We start from the raw sequence: 16,946 nt of genomic DNA, 5'->3' as shown, positions 1-16,946 counted from the left end.
ACACTTTTTAACTCCACCAAGTTTTCGCTCGAACGGCTGTTTTCTTCCAAGATGGACTCCGAGTACCTGGACGATTATTACGATAACGGCAGCTACTGCGACTACTCCGAATGGAAGCCGTCCTACACCATCATCCCAGTGCTCTACATGCTGGTTTTTATTCTGGGATTTTCTGGTAACGGCGTGGTCATTTTCACCGTCTGGAAGTCGAAGTCCAAGAGGAGGGCGGCGGACACTTATATCGGTAACCTGGCCCTGGCTGACCTGGCCTTTGTGGCCACTTTGCCCCTGTGGGCAGTCTACACGGCTCTCGGCTATCACTGGCCCTTTGGCAACGCCTTGTGCAAGATCAGCAGCTACTTGGTGCTGGTCAACATGTATGCCAGTGTCTTCTGCCTGACCTGCCTCAGTTTTGACCGCTATCTCGCCATCGTCCATTCGCTGTCCAGCACCCGCCTGCGCTCGCGGGGCACCATGCTGGCTTCCCTTGCCATCATTTGGATCCTAGCCGGGACCCTGGCACTGCCCACTCTTCTCTTCAGGACGACCGTGATGGGTGAGAACAACAAGACCACTTGTGGATTGGACTTCACCATGGTGACCACAGATGAGCAAAAAGAGAGCTTGTGGATTGCCGGCCTCAGCCTGTCGTCCTCCATGCTGGGTTTCCTCCTGCCTTTCCTCCTCACCACGGGCTTTTACTGCTTCATCGGCAGCACCGTCACCCGACATTTCCAGAACCTGCGCAAAGAAGACCAGAAGAAGCGCAGGCTGCTCAAGATCATCACCACTCTCGTGGTGGTCTTTGCCTTCTGTTGGACCCCGTTCCACGTTTTTAAGACTGTCGATGCCCTCTCGTATCTTCAACTGATGCCCGAGTCCTGCAGCTTCTTACGCTTCATCCTTCTGGCGCACCCCTATGCCACCTGCCTGGCGTACATCAACAGCTGCCTCAACCCTTTCCTGTACGCCTTCTTCGACCTGCGCTTTCGCTCGCAGTGCCTGTGTCTCCTGAACCTGAAGAAGGCCGTGCACGGACAGATCAGCTCTCTTTCGTCCACCATGAGTGCGCAGACGCAGAAGTCCGAGGTGCAGTCGCTGGCGACCAAGGTGTAGCGAGCGGACGCGGACTGCGCGGTCAGGTGAGCGGGGTGGAGTCGAGGAGGCGCGGGCGCGGGGCGAGTGCTGGCGCGCCTGTTCAAAGGCAGCTTCGGAAGCGACAGACGCTCTTCGGGGGACGGACGTGTTCAAGAGGGACAGCCGGCTGCCCCTGCCATTACTAAGACTTTACAAAGAATTGATTAAATACAAAAGGCATCAGGAAAAATCAATCCGTCCACACTGTCGGCGATTTGTCGAAATGTGCAATTCTTGTTTCTCTGGAGGATCGACACGGGAGAACTAACAATGCCCTTCCCTTGCCATTGTGTGTTGTCTTTTAGCACTTGTTTAAAAAGAAAGATTTTTAATAGACTGTAGAAAATACTAATTTGTAAACACACTTAAGTTGGGGGAAGACGGGGTGACACATTTGGTTCAACGTGGGCACTGCTGTTTGGCACAGGTGGGCGCGTAAGGTGTTAACCGGGTTTAGAGACAATGTGGCTTGTGTCACTGCTTTACTGAGGTAGGGGGGCGTTCACATGAAAAGTGACCCAGTTTTAGTCGCAAGTGTGTATACTGACAAATCTAAATGTTTAAATATTGACTGTCGAATGTCTTTGGCACTCTTTGATAAAGAAACTTTTTATGCCACCTTTGGCTTGTAGTGCACAACGAATGTCTGATGTTTTATCACACGGCTGTGTAACACGTGAAGGTTGGGGGTATATGAAAAGTGTGTGTGTGTTTAAACCATACAGTACAAGAACTTTCACGTGAATATTCAATAAACCCTTAAGACAATTCAGACTTGTGTTTTTCCTCCTCTTGATTTCAAAGTTGATCTCAATTGCCTTTGCAGGTGTCTCTCTGCCACTTCTAATGGCTTCTTCCCATTTGGTTTACTCATAAATCTCACAGCTTGATGAATGCCAAACCAGTGCCATAAAACAGTCAAATGGGACAACTAAGGGAAGGGGATGACAAGGATCAAAGACAATTCATGGAAACAGCTGAGCGCTTTTGACAGCCAACAGGTAAGGGTGAAGTGAGTGATGGGCAGCCGTCGGCTTTACGAGCTCTCCTAATAAAACCCAAAAAGGTGAGGGACGTTACAAAGTTAGATTTGAGAAAACCAAAGTACAGGATAAACTCATTTACAGGATAAGGTAACGTTTATTCTGCAAATGGACACCGTTTATGGGCTTTTTAATGTAAAGCTGAGCGTGTGTTTGTCTGTCAAACTGCAAACCTCAAGCTCTTAAAAATGAAGGTGCCGTAGAGGAGCAATTCTTGGTGTGCAGAAGACACATCCACATGAAGGTTCCAGAAAAAACTTTTTGTTATTTAGATTGGTAACAGCCATGAAGTTTCTCAAATCCCTGTGGGGTCCTGATTTTAACAAGACTCTCACTACATGCAGCCACACTGGTGAAGTCTGGGTCTTCTTCATCTGTTAGTAGCCTGCTGTGGCCTTCTATATTTGGAGGTTTTTGTTTTGTCCACATATTAGGAACCTTAGGTAAGTCAAAAGGACTAACTAATGATAATGAAATGGTGCTTTGTTATGCAATGGAAATAAGATGAACTGCACAATCCAGTAGAGTGGCAATATATGGAACCAGGATTTGTAAGAGTGTTGCTCTGCCAGGCTTTGTATGGACTCCCCGTTTGTACAAAGGAAGACCATAAGCTGTGGTCAGTGCCTCCCACCCCAGGCAGCGGCGCTTAACATGTGTTCTGTCTATCTATTATACAGTGCCTTTCATATCTATCTGTCTATCTATTATATAGTGCCTTTCATATCTGTCTATCTATCTATCTATTATATAGTGCCTTTTATATCTATCTATCTATCTATCTATCTATTATATAGTGCCTTTCATATCCATCTATCAATCTATATTATATAGTGCCCCTCATATCTATCTATTATATAGTGCCTTTCATATCATAATAAAATTTAGTTGATGCCCCCACCCTGAGCACTGCCTTGTTAGCCAGGTACTTCATATTTTATACTGGCTGTGCTACCCGTTTAAGACGAGTTGAAATCTAAGTAATCAGCATAAACCTCAGCATTAATGTTTGCAGAGCACCATCTGTTGGAATGTATTTTGTAATGTACTTAGTAATAAAATGCATTGCACCTATTATTCCAACAGATTGCAATTCACCAACATTTGTAGTAATGAAATGCTTTACTACACATGTTGATGATACACCATCTGTTGGAATGACAAATGCAATGCATATGTCTCCATTGTATGCCATTTGGAATGGGATTCATAACAGCATTGTGAATGTTTGTGATGCTCTGTTGGAATGATGGAGACAAAGCAATTGGACAAGATTACAAAGACATAGTCCTTTTATTCCAGTGGAGATATACAATATGTACAGTACCAGTTGAAAGTTTGGACACACCCATATTTTGTGATAGAAATTAATACCTTTTATTTTCAAGATACAATTAAACTGATATAAAAATATGGACATAATGTCAGTAATAGCACTGATGAGCCTTAAAGTTGATCCTCCAACATGAACACAAATACAAATGTGTGTGTGTGTGAATATATATATGTATAATATGCACACACCCACATCACATTGACACTGAAGGGACTGAATACTTACCAACTGCAGCTTGTATATACATATGTGTGTGTTTATTTAATCCAACCCCCAAAATTTGTATAGATTGCCTTTGATTCCTGTATGTCTAATCATTTTCCTCTGATGATGACAACTGCTAGGTTGTCATAAGCTTAATAATAATAAACTGTTTTAAGATAAGCTTTATAATATATGTGACTTGTTTTCTCCCTTTGTGGATTTCTACCTACTAATATGCAAACTGTATCACAGACCTTCACTTCCATATATATATATATATATATATATATATATATCTATCTATAATATATATATATATAGAGAGAGAGAGAGAGAGAGAGTAACCACAAGGGGCGCCGCTGACTCCAAAACCGCAGGACTTTTTTTGTCCACAAGCACCTTTTTCAATTGAGCACCAGCCAAATCTGCACAAGAATACACACAACTTATACATTCTTCTCTCCTTCCTTTCTTCCTCTAAATGAGTTTTACCTGCGGCCCACCCATTTGACTCCCTGAGGTGATGTGGCAGGCTACTTTTAAGCCGGACCTAGTGTCACACCAGTGGTCACCCGGAGCACTTCCAGGTTGTACAGAAGCCAAAACAGTCCTCCCCCTACCCAGCAGTGCCCTCTTGCAGTCCCTAAGGACCCCGACAGGGCTGCTCTTGTGCACTCCCAACTCCCATTCAACCCTGTGGGGGTACTGCTACCTATTGTGCGGAAGAATGAACTGCCTTCATCCAGCATCCATGTTTATCCAGTCCATCCATTATCCTTCTTTACCTTCTGGGATGAAAACTGTAAGTCATTTTGGCTGGGCTGCATCTCCACTCTTGTTATTTTTTCATTATGATGTACTGACCAGGCATAAAACTAGACAAGCTACCTGTCCATCCTTCACAACTCTCACTATATATATATATATATATATATATATATATATACACACACACACACAGTTAGGTCCATAAATATTTGGACAGACAACTTTTTTCTAATTTTTGTTCTGTACATCACTACTATAAATTTCAAATGAAACAACTCCGATGCAGTTGAAGTGCAGACTTTCAGCTTTAATTCAGTGCGTTGAACAAAACAATTACATCAAAATGTGAGGCAACTAAAGTATTTTTTTAACACAATCCCTTCATTTCAGGGGCTCAAAAGTAATTAAACAATTGACTCAAAGGCTATTTCATGGGCAGGTGTGTTCAAGTCCGTCGTTCTGTCTTATCAATGCAGCAGATAAAAGGCCTGGAGTTGATGTGAGTTGTGGTGCTTGCATGTGGAAGATTTTGCTGTGAACAGACAACATGCGGTCAAAGGAGCTCTCCATGCAGGTGAAAGAAGCCATCCTTAAGCTGCGAAAACAGGAAAAAAAACATCAGAGAAATGGCTACAATATTACGAGTGGCAAAATCTACAGTTTGGTACATCCTGAGAAAGAAAGCAAGCAAGCACTGGTGAACTGAGCAACACAAAAAGACCTGGACGTCCACGGAAGACAACAGTGGTGGATGATCGCAGAATCATTTCCATGGTGAAGAGAAACCCCTTCACAACAGCCAACCAAATGAACAACACTCTCCAGGGCTTGGTCGGCGTATCGATATCCAAGTCTACCATAAAGAGAACACTGCATGAAAGTAAATACAGAGGGGGCACTGCCAGGTGCAAGCCACTCATAAGCCTCAAGAATAGAAAGGCTAGATTGGACTTTGCTAAAGAACATCTAAAAAAGCCAGCACAGTTCTGGAAAAACATTCTTTGGACAGATGAAACCAAGATCAACCTCTACCAGAATGATAAAGGCAAGAAAAAAGGATGGAGAAGGCGTGGAAACAGCTCATTATCCAAAGTCTGTAAAACACGGTGGAGTCGGGCAGTGTGATAGCTTGGGCGTGCATGGCTGCCAGTGGCACTGGGACACTCGTGTTTATTGATGATGTGACACAGGACAGAAGCAGCCGAATGAATTCTGAGGTGTTCAGAGACATACTGTCTGCTCAAATCCAGCTAAATGACGTCAAATTGATTGGGCGGTGGGCGTTTCATGATACAGATGGACAATGACCCAAAACATACAGCCAAAGCAACCCAGGAGTTTATTAAAGCAAAGGAGTGGAAAATTCTTGAATGGCCAAGTCAGTCACCTGATCTTAACCCAACTGAGCGAGCATTTCACTTGTTGAAGACTAAACTTCGGACAGAAAGGCCCGAAACAAACAGCAACTGAAAGTAAAGGCCTGGCAGAGCATTAAAAAGGAGGAAACCCAGCATCTGGTGATGTCCATGAGCTCAAGAGTTCAGGCTGGCATTGCCAGCAAAGGGCTTTCAACCAAGTATTAGAAATGAACACTTGATTTCCAGTTATTTAATTTGTCCAATTACTTTTGAGCCCCTGAAATGAAGGGATTGTGTTAAACAAATACTTTAGTTGCCTCACATTTTGATGTAATCGTTTTGTTTAACCCACTGAATTAAAGCTGAAAGTCTGCACTTCAACTGCATCGGAGTTGTTTCATTTAAAATTCATTATGGTAATGTACAGAACAAAAATTAGAAAAAAGTGGTCTCTGTCCAAATATTTATAGACCTAACTGTATATGTAAAAAGACAGAGAGAAAACATTTTTTTAAATGTGTAATTATTCTATATTTTTCATTTGCTATAACATTGAGTTGGTCGGGGTGGCCTTAGGGGTGTGCGGGGCCAGTTACATCAAATGCTGTTGCCCGTATGTATGGACTGTAAAAACTTGCACGCAAATTTAATAAAAAATAATGTTAACATACACCAGATTTTCTCCTTACAGTATTCAGATACATTTTTGCAAGCTAACACGCGGACTTTATCAAAATATAACTGGAGAATATAACTTGACAAACCTGAACAGACCTCAAAAGCAGGGCCCCCTTTGGCGCGGGGTCTGGGACGGTCACCCCACTTGCCACTCCAAACGCCGCTCTTGGAGTTGGTGCCCTCAGCCCGGGCAGCACCAGGTACCCTGACTGGCACACTCTGGGTGCTATTGTCTGCGTCAGGCTGGTCAGATTGAAGGGCTGGCTAAGTGAATATGAAGATCAACCCCCGTGTGCAGCACCAGACAGAAAGTCTTCAGTCCCGTCACGTTTCTCACATTTTGCTGTACTGCAGCCTTGTGCTAACAACATTTGAGTTCATTTGTTCCCCTCATCAAGCAGCACTCAGACCTCAAGAAATTTGTTAAAACAACATAAAATGTGGATCTGGAATGCTTTCCGAATGCGGCGTAACAATCCAATAAATCTCAGGAAATTCCTGCCCGCTTTTTACTGGATAGAGTGGGTTCAGGAAATGACTGAGATATGGAGGACGGACTTTCATGGAGAGTTCAAGTTTTTGGTAAATTCACACAAGCATTTGCTTCATTTGCGCAGGATGCACACGTCACAGATTCACGTCGATATAACGGCAGCTTCTCTTTTGTCCCCCATGAGCCTATGCCGTGTATTAATGGAAGGTTCTTCCTACTCAGACACCTTTCTGGTGTGACCACAGGATGAACTCGGATTGATAAACCGGCAGTCAGAGAGTTGAAGCGTTGAGTCGATTTGAGGGTCTGTTAGCAACAAGCAAGCGCTGACCGCAAACGCCTGTCCTATCGTATATGATAATAAATCGAAAATTAAAGGTGTGTAACTAAGCCTTAAATAGGAGAATCATAGACGAGTTGTTTTGTCATTTTGTTTGTGTGTATTTTTTTTTTTTGTAATTTTACTAAAACATTTTAAAGGGGCAGCACGGTGGCGCAGTGGGTAGCGCTGCTGCCTTGCAGTTAGGAGACCTGCAGGTTTACTTCCCGGGTCCTCCCTGCGTGGAGTCTGCATGTTCTCCCCGTGTCTGCGTGGGTTTCCTCCCACAGTCCAAAGACATGCAGGTTAGGTGCATTGGTGATTCTAAATTGGCCCTAGTGTGTGTGTGTGCACCCCCTGTGGTGGGCTGGTACCCTGCCCAGGGCTCGTTTCCTGCCTTGCACCCTGTTTGCCTGGGATTGGCTTCAGCAGACCCCCGTGATCTTGTAGTTAAGATATAGCGGGTTGGATAATGGATGGATTTTAAACAAAGACACTTGGACTGCAGAGCGTTTCGTGCTCGTGTCCCCGTAGTTTGCATTCTGAAAATCTTTTTGAAAACCCTCAGAACCGCAACTAGGGACACTTTAGGGAATGTACACAGCTCTGATTTTATCATTTGTTTTCATTGACTTATTAAATGCCGCTTAAAGTTATACCTAAAATGCTTATTTTGTAATTTGCAGACCACAAGGCTGCTCCCCGATGGTATCGCTACATTAAAGGGGGTCCATGTTGACGGAATTGTAAAAAAGGATCCAAGGAATCCACCCATTTCCTTAATGTGCTCACGCCGGGGTCATGAGGAGCTGTAAGCCTCGGCGGGCAGTGCCAAGGGAGACGGGCATTGCCATTTGTCGGGGGCAGCAATAATTAATGACCAGCTGTATGGTCAAGCAGGGAATCTAATCATAAATAATTGTTTAGTAAACCCCCTATGCTTGAATATTCGTTTTTCCTCTTCATTTATTCCACTGAGCTGACTCTTCTATACAGATTGCACATTTGAAGTGCGTCTTCCCTTTTGGAGGGCACAGGTGTGATAAACAGACGGCGGGTGGGCTGCGAAATATCTACACTCGGATGGCTCTTCCTGTTTTTTTCATGTTCCTGCTTTCACGTCGCTCACTTTCCTTTTTTTTTTTTTTTTTGGATCCGTTTCCCTATCAGGCTCATCCTTGGTGTCACTGATGCTCACGCCACTCTGTCACAGACATGTTATATTTTTACACTCTGCCCCATCACCCCACAGTCTCCCGTATCCTTGACCTGAGATGTCCGTTCTCCCCACGCCCTAACGTAGGTTTTGTTTTTCCACTCCACGTCTTCCAGCTCCCGTTTCAGACGCCCATTTATATCCTCTTGCCACCTTTCTGTAATCTCTCCATTGGCTTCTTGCCTACTACGCCATCACCTACATGGCGTCTCTTGCTTTCTACCCCAGTTGTGATGTATTCAGCACGTAGCTCCTCCCATTTCCTTTCCGGCCTCTTGCTGCACTACATGCGGACCCCCTACATCCCCGTCCCCTCCTTGTGCACCTGGTGTGCCCTGCCAGTTGATGTGTCGGCCATTCCTCCCCGTTCAGCCGGCCATCCAGAACGTCTCCTGACACCTTTCTCCATATTTTTAACTCATAGCACGTGCGTTTCAAGGCATTCCTGAGCTTAGAGATATCAAGTCATTCTCAACTTTCAAATGTAAACTTAAAATCTGTTTAATATGGCCTTTTTCTCTCCATGATTACAGCGGCTTTCTTTGGTTTTAATTTGTATATTTTCTGTATTATCTGATGTTTTAAGTTTTATTTATAATGTGCTTTTTTATTTATTGTTTGTTTGGTGTCCTCGACTGCTTAGAAAGGCGCCTTGTATAAATAAAATGTAGCATTTTTATTATTATTAAGAGGGGACAACTGTGAAGTAATCATTTCCACCGAGGGGAACGAGAGTGGGAACCACCGCTTACGGCCTGTCCCTGTCCATCCAGAGCTCTAGCCTCACTTCTGGAACCTTCCCAGAAAACGTGCTCTACATATGGTCACAAACTTTGACAAAAAGCCACAGAAAGGTTTGGGGCAGCCACCTGTGTGTTATTTCTTGGCTGAATGAATTTTAACGTTGAAGTGCACAGATTGGAGTCCAGAACAGAACCGACATGCTTCTAAAAAGATGACGGCTTTAAAGGAGAGGGGAGGACGTGACGTCATCAGAAGGGCTGGAACCGGAGGTGGTGTCGTTGGGGCTGGAAGTGACGTCATCAGGGCCAGGTGGGTGGAATTTCCCATAACAGGTCTAAAGAGAAGTGACAGAAAGAGTTAGCACACTGTGCCACCCCCTGGTCTGGCGTGGACTTGCTCTCATTCAGGCCCTTTAGCTGCCTCACAGATACAGTATATATCATGTGTTAATACACTATGTATATAAACAGTGGACTGCAGGGGGCACCTCACACTCACACAGACTTTTATACAGTTGTGGGAAACTCTTCCCTTTTCGTTTCTCACTAGCCAGCACAGTGCAATAAGCACCAATGATAAAGCCCACCACACTACTTTTTCTTCTTCTCTCTGTCTCTGCAGAGAGCAGTGGCAGCTCGTTTCTTTTGTATATATTTTGAGGAATACTTATGTAGCCCATGTGGACGCTAGGGTCTCTGTTGCCCCGTTATACCCACCAGACAGATGTCCATGACACATGTTTAAAAGCACCAAGAATAATTTCTTTAATATTTTTCTTAAATAAAGTGTACAAACCACCCCACAGTCCACAATTCAATAATCACAATAAACACAATAATCAATCCTCCACTCCCAGCAGCTTAGTCACCCAACCTCCCAACTCTGGCTCTTTCTGCTGGGTCTTGATCCGTCCTTTAAATAGTCCATGACCCGGAAGTACTCCATCTCTTCTTCCGGGTCAATGCCACATCACCCTTCCTTATGTAGCCCAGAAGTACTGCGGGCTTCCGTCCTCATGACTCCAAAGTACTTCCGGGTTGTCGTAATACAGTAGTAGGAGTCCCCAGGTTCTTTGTGAGCTGCCCCTGTCAGCACCCACGGCACCCAACAGGGCTGAGGAAAGGGACTCCACGTCCCAGGATGCTTTGAGGGAATCCAGGAAACCATTGCCGTCCAGGGGAGCTGCCACCTAGCATCCCTGGGGATGCAGTGCCCTGAAAAGCCTGCTCTTCCTCCTTATTTCTTTTGAGGGACATCCCCGCCAGACTGAAACGCCGGCCGTCCATCACACTCATTAGCGTGGTCCAGATGCAGACAAAGTACGGCTTTGCAGTCTCTGCAGCACCCCCTGGTGCACCCGCACGACCCGACAGATCTGTGTGCCGCACTGCAACTCCCACAAAGCCCTGCTGGAATCCGAGGCACCGCTGCTGTCTAGCGCTCCAGGGGAGATGAATCCATTAGGATGGCATCCCAGCCGGGAAAGGTTGCCACCGGTTATTTATATACAGTATATATTTTAAATGATGGGGAGCGACTGGTCCCCAAAACCCCCCCAGATGCACCACACTAAACAGTCCCAGGTGTTAACTAAAGGTTTTTATTTTCACAGAATACCTTTTTTACAGGCCAGTCCCACAATCGTGCGATAAAGACTCCTCGTTTTCTTCCTTCCACATCCAGACTCTGACCCTTTGGATGATGCTGGACGGCTCTCTCTTATGTCAGACCCCAGGAGTACAGTATTTTAGTATTTCCGGTATTGGGGCACAGCCCGGCAGAAGCACTTCCGGGTCAGATAGAAACCCCCTGAAGCAGGGAGTCCCTCTCTCTTTACCCAAGGACCCCCTCGGGGTTGTCCCTTAGACCTACGACTCCCATTCATGCCTGCGGGAGTCCTTACTGGGTCCACGCCAGCGGAGCAATGCCATCTGCGGTACTGAGGGAGGAATTGCCCTGAATGCATCAACTCCCAACCCCACCTTACTCATCCGTTTCTCCCTTTGTGTGGGATCTGGCTTCAATCCCATCCCAGCCGTGTCATGGCTCCTTCCATACTGTCCTCCCATCCCAGGAAAGGGCCTGCACGTTTAACTTCTGATGTTAACGCCTCAACGTGCTTCACACTTCACCACTAACAACCATTTTCAAGTTCAATGGCTACTTTGGGGCCTTTTAGGCGAAGGTCAGACCACCCAGGGCACAATGGTGTCAGGGTTGGTGCACACGCTACAGTTTTGCTTCCCCTCAAGAGCCGACTTTTGTAACACGAGCAGCGTTTAAAGATGCTTTGATGTGCAGCGGTTGGTTTCCTATTTACAGTTACTAATGCAGGCTCCTTGATGGGGATGCGTGTTTTACGGTCGAGCGCTCATTAGGAACTCTGTAGGGGGATGCGGTTTCTGATTCGGTTTCCGAGATAATCAGAAAAGAACGCCTGACGGGCACCGATCTTTAAAAGCTTTACGTTGCGATTGGAACTACGTCACCATCTGTGCGTTCTACTCTCCACACCCCGTTAAAATGAAGACCGTGACGGATCATAAAACGCTTGGGGTCCTGAAGGGCGCTTACGATAGAGCAGCTGAGGAAAAAGATTCTCTGGTCTGATGGGATGAATTTGAACTCTTTGGTCAGAAGTCCGAACACCATGTCTGGTTGAAAAACCAAGCACTGCCCACCAGGGCTGGATTAGGACGAAATTGGGCCTGATGCTGCAGTACAATAAAGGCCTTATTTTTTCTCGCCATTGGTGCATTCGACCCTCACCGTACCTGCGCACTCAGACTGACCGACGAGCCTTAATTGCTTGTGACCCAACCAGCCAGCCTTTATTGAACATGAAGAATAATAACGACGTCGTATCGTAACAACTCGAGATGAACATCAAACTACGGAACATCAACATTCAACAGCAATTGTCTGAAAAGTGCACTTAATGCAGAAAACCTAACAATGAAATACACACAATGTCACAATTCTCTTACGAAACAGAGTAAGAAAAAATGAATTGGCAGAGACATTGGGTCAAAGTGACTCAGTTCAGGCTCTTGAGGGTAACAACTTGTCCACGATTTAAATTTCATAATCGACCAGAATCCTGTCGAGGATTTTAAAAATTCTAAACGTCCATGCCAGGCCTGCAGGCCGCCTTTTACTTTCACCTTTACAGATAACCATTTAAATAGCCGTCAGTTTTTACTGTACAACTAACTTTCAAGGTGAAACATTGACTACGTGGCACTTACCGAACAGTAATAAAGTGGCAAGAATCCCCAAGATATTGCAAAAAACGCAGCTGAATTACTAAGTAAACTGTTTAACGTAAAATTGATAGCATTAACTTGAAATCTTCAGTTAACAATAAACACAACGACGTTATAGTTACGTCACAGCGCAAAGAACAATAGTAACTGTATAACAAGTAACGCTGTGTCTGGGCGTCTGAAAGTCAGACTCCAAATTTCATTCTAAGAATTATTTTGATGTTAATATAGCAAAGGAAAACTGTTCAGCTTCCGGAAAATTCTCATCTGGGCTTATTTCAGGAATGGGCCTAATGCTGCGGCATCAATAACACCCACCTTAATCCGGCCCTGCTGCTCACCACCTGCTTAATACCAGCACGGTGGTGGCAGCATTGGGCACAGTTGAGGGGAGGAGGAGTACAACCAAATACAGAGAGATCCTTGAAGAAAAGCTGAGATCTCAGACTGGGCAATGGCTCAATGGCCCAAAGCATACAGTCTGGGGGGCTTGCTGCGCTTTAGTGGCCCAGACTTAAACCCCATAGAAGGTGTGTGGAGAGGCCTGAAGATGGCCGTTCACATCCAGTCAAGCAGAGCTTGAGAGGATCAGCCAGGATGAATGGGATCGACTGCCCAAATCCAGGAGTGCAAAGCTTGTAGAGTGTTAGCCCAGACGACTCAAAGCTGGATTAGCTGCCAAGGGGGCTTCTACTGAATGAAGGGTCTGAATCCTTCTGTGAAGGAGCAGTTTCAGTGTTTGCATTTCATTCAATCGGCAAGCCTTTCTGGTCACACGTGTTCACTTTGTCATTATGGGATATCGATTGGAGACTGACGGGCAAAAATGGCCCCGTTATTGAGTTATAATGAACAACACAGTAAAGTGTACCAAAAGAGTGCAGGGCTCTGAATCCTTTCTGAATCCCCCGTATTTAACTCGAGTCATGCATTTCTCTTTTGACATTTTCCACATCCTACACACGAGACAAACCACAAAAAAAAAAACAAAACGCACGAAATTCAATGAGGCGGGCGTCTCTTCACCTCTCGCTTGCCATTCAGTTCAGTGCATGTGTCCTGCCGAGCGCTATCTTGATAAGACCCCCATGTTGGTGTTTGTTCCAGTTTCGCTTGATTTGTTTGTTTAAGTGGCACCTCTCTTCGGTGCTCTGAGAAGGTGGTCTTACCCATACGGGACACATCAAAAGTGAAAACGCTCCAGTGTTTGGTAAAGCCACCTCGAAGGAATGAAGGCTCAACACGAAGTTCAGGGGGCTCGGCCCACACAGCGAGGCTGACCAGCCTTCCAGGGAGGTCTAACAGTGTGACCCTGTGGGAGTCCCTTTGTCCCTGCTCCACTCCAGCTGTTAAAAACTAAAAAAGGACAAAAGTATGTCATTGCTGCACATTGGAGGGACAGTGGCCATAAAAATGTGCTTCACGTAATTTGTGTGTGTGATGTACTTGTGTAGCGATGGCGTTCATGTTACTGTAGAGAGGCACATGGCACTCTGTCATATCTGTCTGTCTGTCATATAGTGCCTTTAGCACAAATGGGTCAAGCTACTGTGAATGTCATAATGGGCCCAGCTATGCTGGTACCACTCCCATTCAGAAGGCCATAACAGAAGGAGAGGGAGATGGCGTTCTGGCGCCATGTGTTCCTCCTATACACAAGGTGGCAGCATCCCTCTGGGAGAAATCCTATTTGTGCACATGCAGGGTATATTGGGAGATGTAGTCCTGATGGGCAGCTCTACTGGGGAGCTTGGGTGCCTCCAGGGTGAGCTGCAGGGGAACACTACCACTACACTGGGGGGCTTCCTAATGGGCGAGAAGTGCTTCCACCAAGTGTTTCTGGGTCTTGTATGTGCCTTACATATCTGTTTATCTATCTATTTTATAGTGCCTTTCATGTTTATCTATCTATCTATATCTATCTATCTATGTATTATATAGTGCCTTTCATGTCTGTCTCTCTATCTGATTCTTTTCAGCCCAGTGTGGCCGCCCCCCCCGTCTTGAGCCCCCCTCGCTCGTTGCTTTGTTGCTTGTGTCGTCCACAAGGCTGCGTGTCACTGTTGCAGAACAAAAATGGAGACAATGGGCTAAATTGCTACTGAAATAGAGGGTCTCTGTAGGGCTCGGCGGACACTCAGCAGTGTAGTCAGCCCCTCCTTTGCGCGGGCCACAGGTGTTCATTTTATTGCTTTGACCACCTTGGAAAGGAAGAAGCCCCTTGACGCTGTTAGCACCTGCATGGAGGTGATGTGGGCTCATCCTGCAGCTCATCTCCTGCTTATACGGCCCCCCAATTGATTTTGTTCCCTCGTACGCCACAGGAAGGGAATAAAAACACCAAAAAAAAAAGCAATGCATACGACTGTAATGAGAGCTGATCAATCCCACCTGAGAAGAACGTTTCCAGTTGAAAGCTTGAATGGGTGGGCCGAGATCTCCCACTTTCCCTTTTTATTTTGTATCGTGTTGCTGTTGTTCCTTCCTGATGATTTTTTGATGTTGGATTCAATTTCAAACCTCCGGCCCACCTTTTAGACCTTTGGGTTTTCCCTGCTGTGTCATGATGGTGAATGATGTAACCCATCGGAAGGTTTTAGTCAATCGTGTCTTATTCTGTGTAGTTGTTTTCAAACTGAGCACCTTAATAAAAATATAAACAAATAAAAACTGAATTCCGCGATGAAGAAGTTCAAGTGGGCATCACAGATGTGGTCTTCAAAACATCCAGAGTGTACGCCACTTTGGCAAGAAGACCAAACCGTGCATTTCTAATGCCTCTTACCAAACTGATTCAGTATCTCGGACCCCACGAGGAGCTGGAGTGCATCCCAACAGCGTCGGGTCATGTCGGTCACACCTACTCACACAGTTCTCCTTCATGGGGGGTCAATTTGGAGTCAACTCCTGGCCTGACCTTCCCCATGTTTGGGATGTGGGAGGATGTCTAGATGTCTGAAAAACATGGGGAGGGGGGCTTAGGATCTGATCAGTGGGCCCCCAAAGTGAGACCTTTAGTGCCCCCTGCTGTAGTCTCTCTGAGGGTTCCATGCCCGTCCATCCGTGGTGGCCCGCCCAGCTGATCCAGTGAGTTCCATCCACCCAGGTTGGCATTCCCACTCCATCCACATCGTTTGCCCCCCGCTGTATAAAGCAGGACCCCAAAGCCTAGGACAGAGAAGGCAGAGCTTTTCACAGCAGCACTTTGCCCGTGCCATGTGCCTAAATTAGGCGGTAAACGTCCTGTTGGCGGCTCTCATTGGCGTCACGCGGTACCGGCATCTCCTCTTTTATTATGTCAGCTTAACAGCAGGAGTCACTCAGCCAACCCCAGCGTGATATTTAAGTGATGTCTACTAAAGCACCGGGCTGCCTCTTAGAGTTTTAAGGCCAGGACTTGTAATGCTGTGAATTTCAGGTTTTTGGAGGTCTAGTCAAACATTTCTGGAGGTCCCTAAACCTAACAGCGCTGAGCGTCTGCCTCTCTTAATTGTCTGCAGTCAGGACAGTTTTAGACCTCCGAGCACTTTAAACACTATGAGGCCCGGACCCTCAGAAAACACGACCTCTTGTATAACTAACTGTACAATTAAAAGAATTTAGTAACTGGATTCAGTGTTGCTTTACCTAGAAAATGATTCATTTAAGTTTTTCACACAAAATAAGTTACTTTGTCTTATGAAAAAATAACTCTATTGTGACACCAGCAGGGGGTGTCCCAACCAGCCCACCCGACACAGACAGACGCAGGAGGCACACTTGCGAAAGCACACGTGATTTTTTTTATTTCTTTTTCTCTCTCACACTCCAAGTAAGCACAGCACACGACACACCCGTTCTTTTCCTTCTCCTTCTCTTTCTTTTCCTCCTTGGCAAGCTTTGTCTCCTTCCTCCTGAGTCTGGCTTCTTTTATAAGACCCCCGGAAGTGCTGCAGGTGCTTGTCGACCCATTTCCGGGTGCGGAGGAAGAACTGCTATCCAGGGATCAGCAGCTCCTGCTGCAGCACCCCCTGGTGGCGCCCACGGATCCCAACAGGGCTACAACAAACTCCAACTCCCATGAAGCCCTGCGGGAGTACAAGTGGCACCGCTGCAACCCGGGGCGCTGCCACTTAGTGCCCCGGGAGAGGTAACGCTCTGGCCATGCTTGCTCCCCTGGTCTTCCCAGCGTGGAGGTGTCCCAGCCGTCCGCCACTATATATATATAAATAAATTAAAAGCCAATAACAAAAGACCCTTAAGGGTTCACTTCCTGGGTCCTCCCTGTGTGGAGTTTCCATGTTCTCTCCATGTCTGCGTGGGTTTCCTCCCACAGTCCAAAGACATGCAGGTCAGGTGCATTGGCGATCCTAAATTGTCCCTAGTGTGTGCTTGGTGTATGTGT

At 45.9% G+C, this 16,946-nt stretch overlaps 2 protein-coding genes across 2 annotated transcripts in view; both read left to right on the top strand.

Moving 5' to 3' along the window:
• Positions 1-1,909, top strand: aplnra (apelin receptor a). The gene has a single exon (XM_039772225.1). The coding sequence runs from the start codon at positions 52-54 to the stop codon at positions 1,114-1,116; it is 1,065 nt and encodes a 354-aa protein (XP_039628159.1). The 5' UTR covers positions 1-51; the 3' UTR covers positions 1,117-1,909.
• A 113-nt stretch (positions 1,910-2,022) lies between these two features.
• Positions 2,023-16,946, top strand: part of LOC120540997 (rab5 GDP/GTP exchange factor-like) — a 66,124-nt gene continuing 51,200 nt past the window's right edge. Inside the window, exon 1 of the mRNA XM_039772222.1 lies at positions 2,023-2,138. Coding sequence (XP_039628156.1) covers positions 2,082-2,138 — 57 coding nt within the window. The 5' untranslated portion in view covers positions 2,023-2,081. The remainder of the gene's footprint in view (positions 2,139-16,946) is intronic.

This window comes from Polypterus senegalus, chromosome 12 (genome assembly GCF_016835505.1).
Source record: "Polypterus senegalus isolate Bchr_013 chromosome 12, ASM1683550v1, whole genome shotgun sequence".
NCBI lineage: Eukaryota > Metazoa > Chordata > Cladistia > Polypteriformes > Polypteridae > Polypterus > Polypterus senegalus.
This window is presented reverse-complemented; position numbering and strand designations above follow the sequence as displayed.

What these genes read in the sequence shown, in the direction of transcription:
- aplnra (XM_039772225.1), top strand. Translation starts at nt 52, where the DNA reads ATGGACTCCGAGTACCTGGACGATTATTACGATAACGGCAGCTACTGC.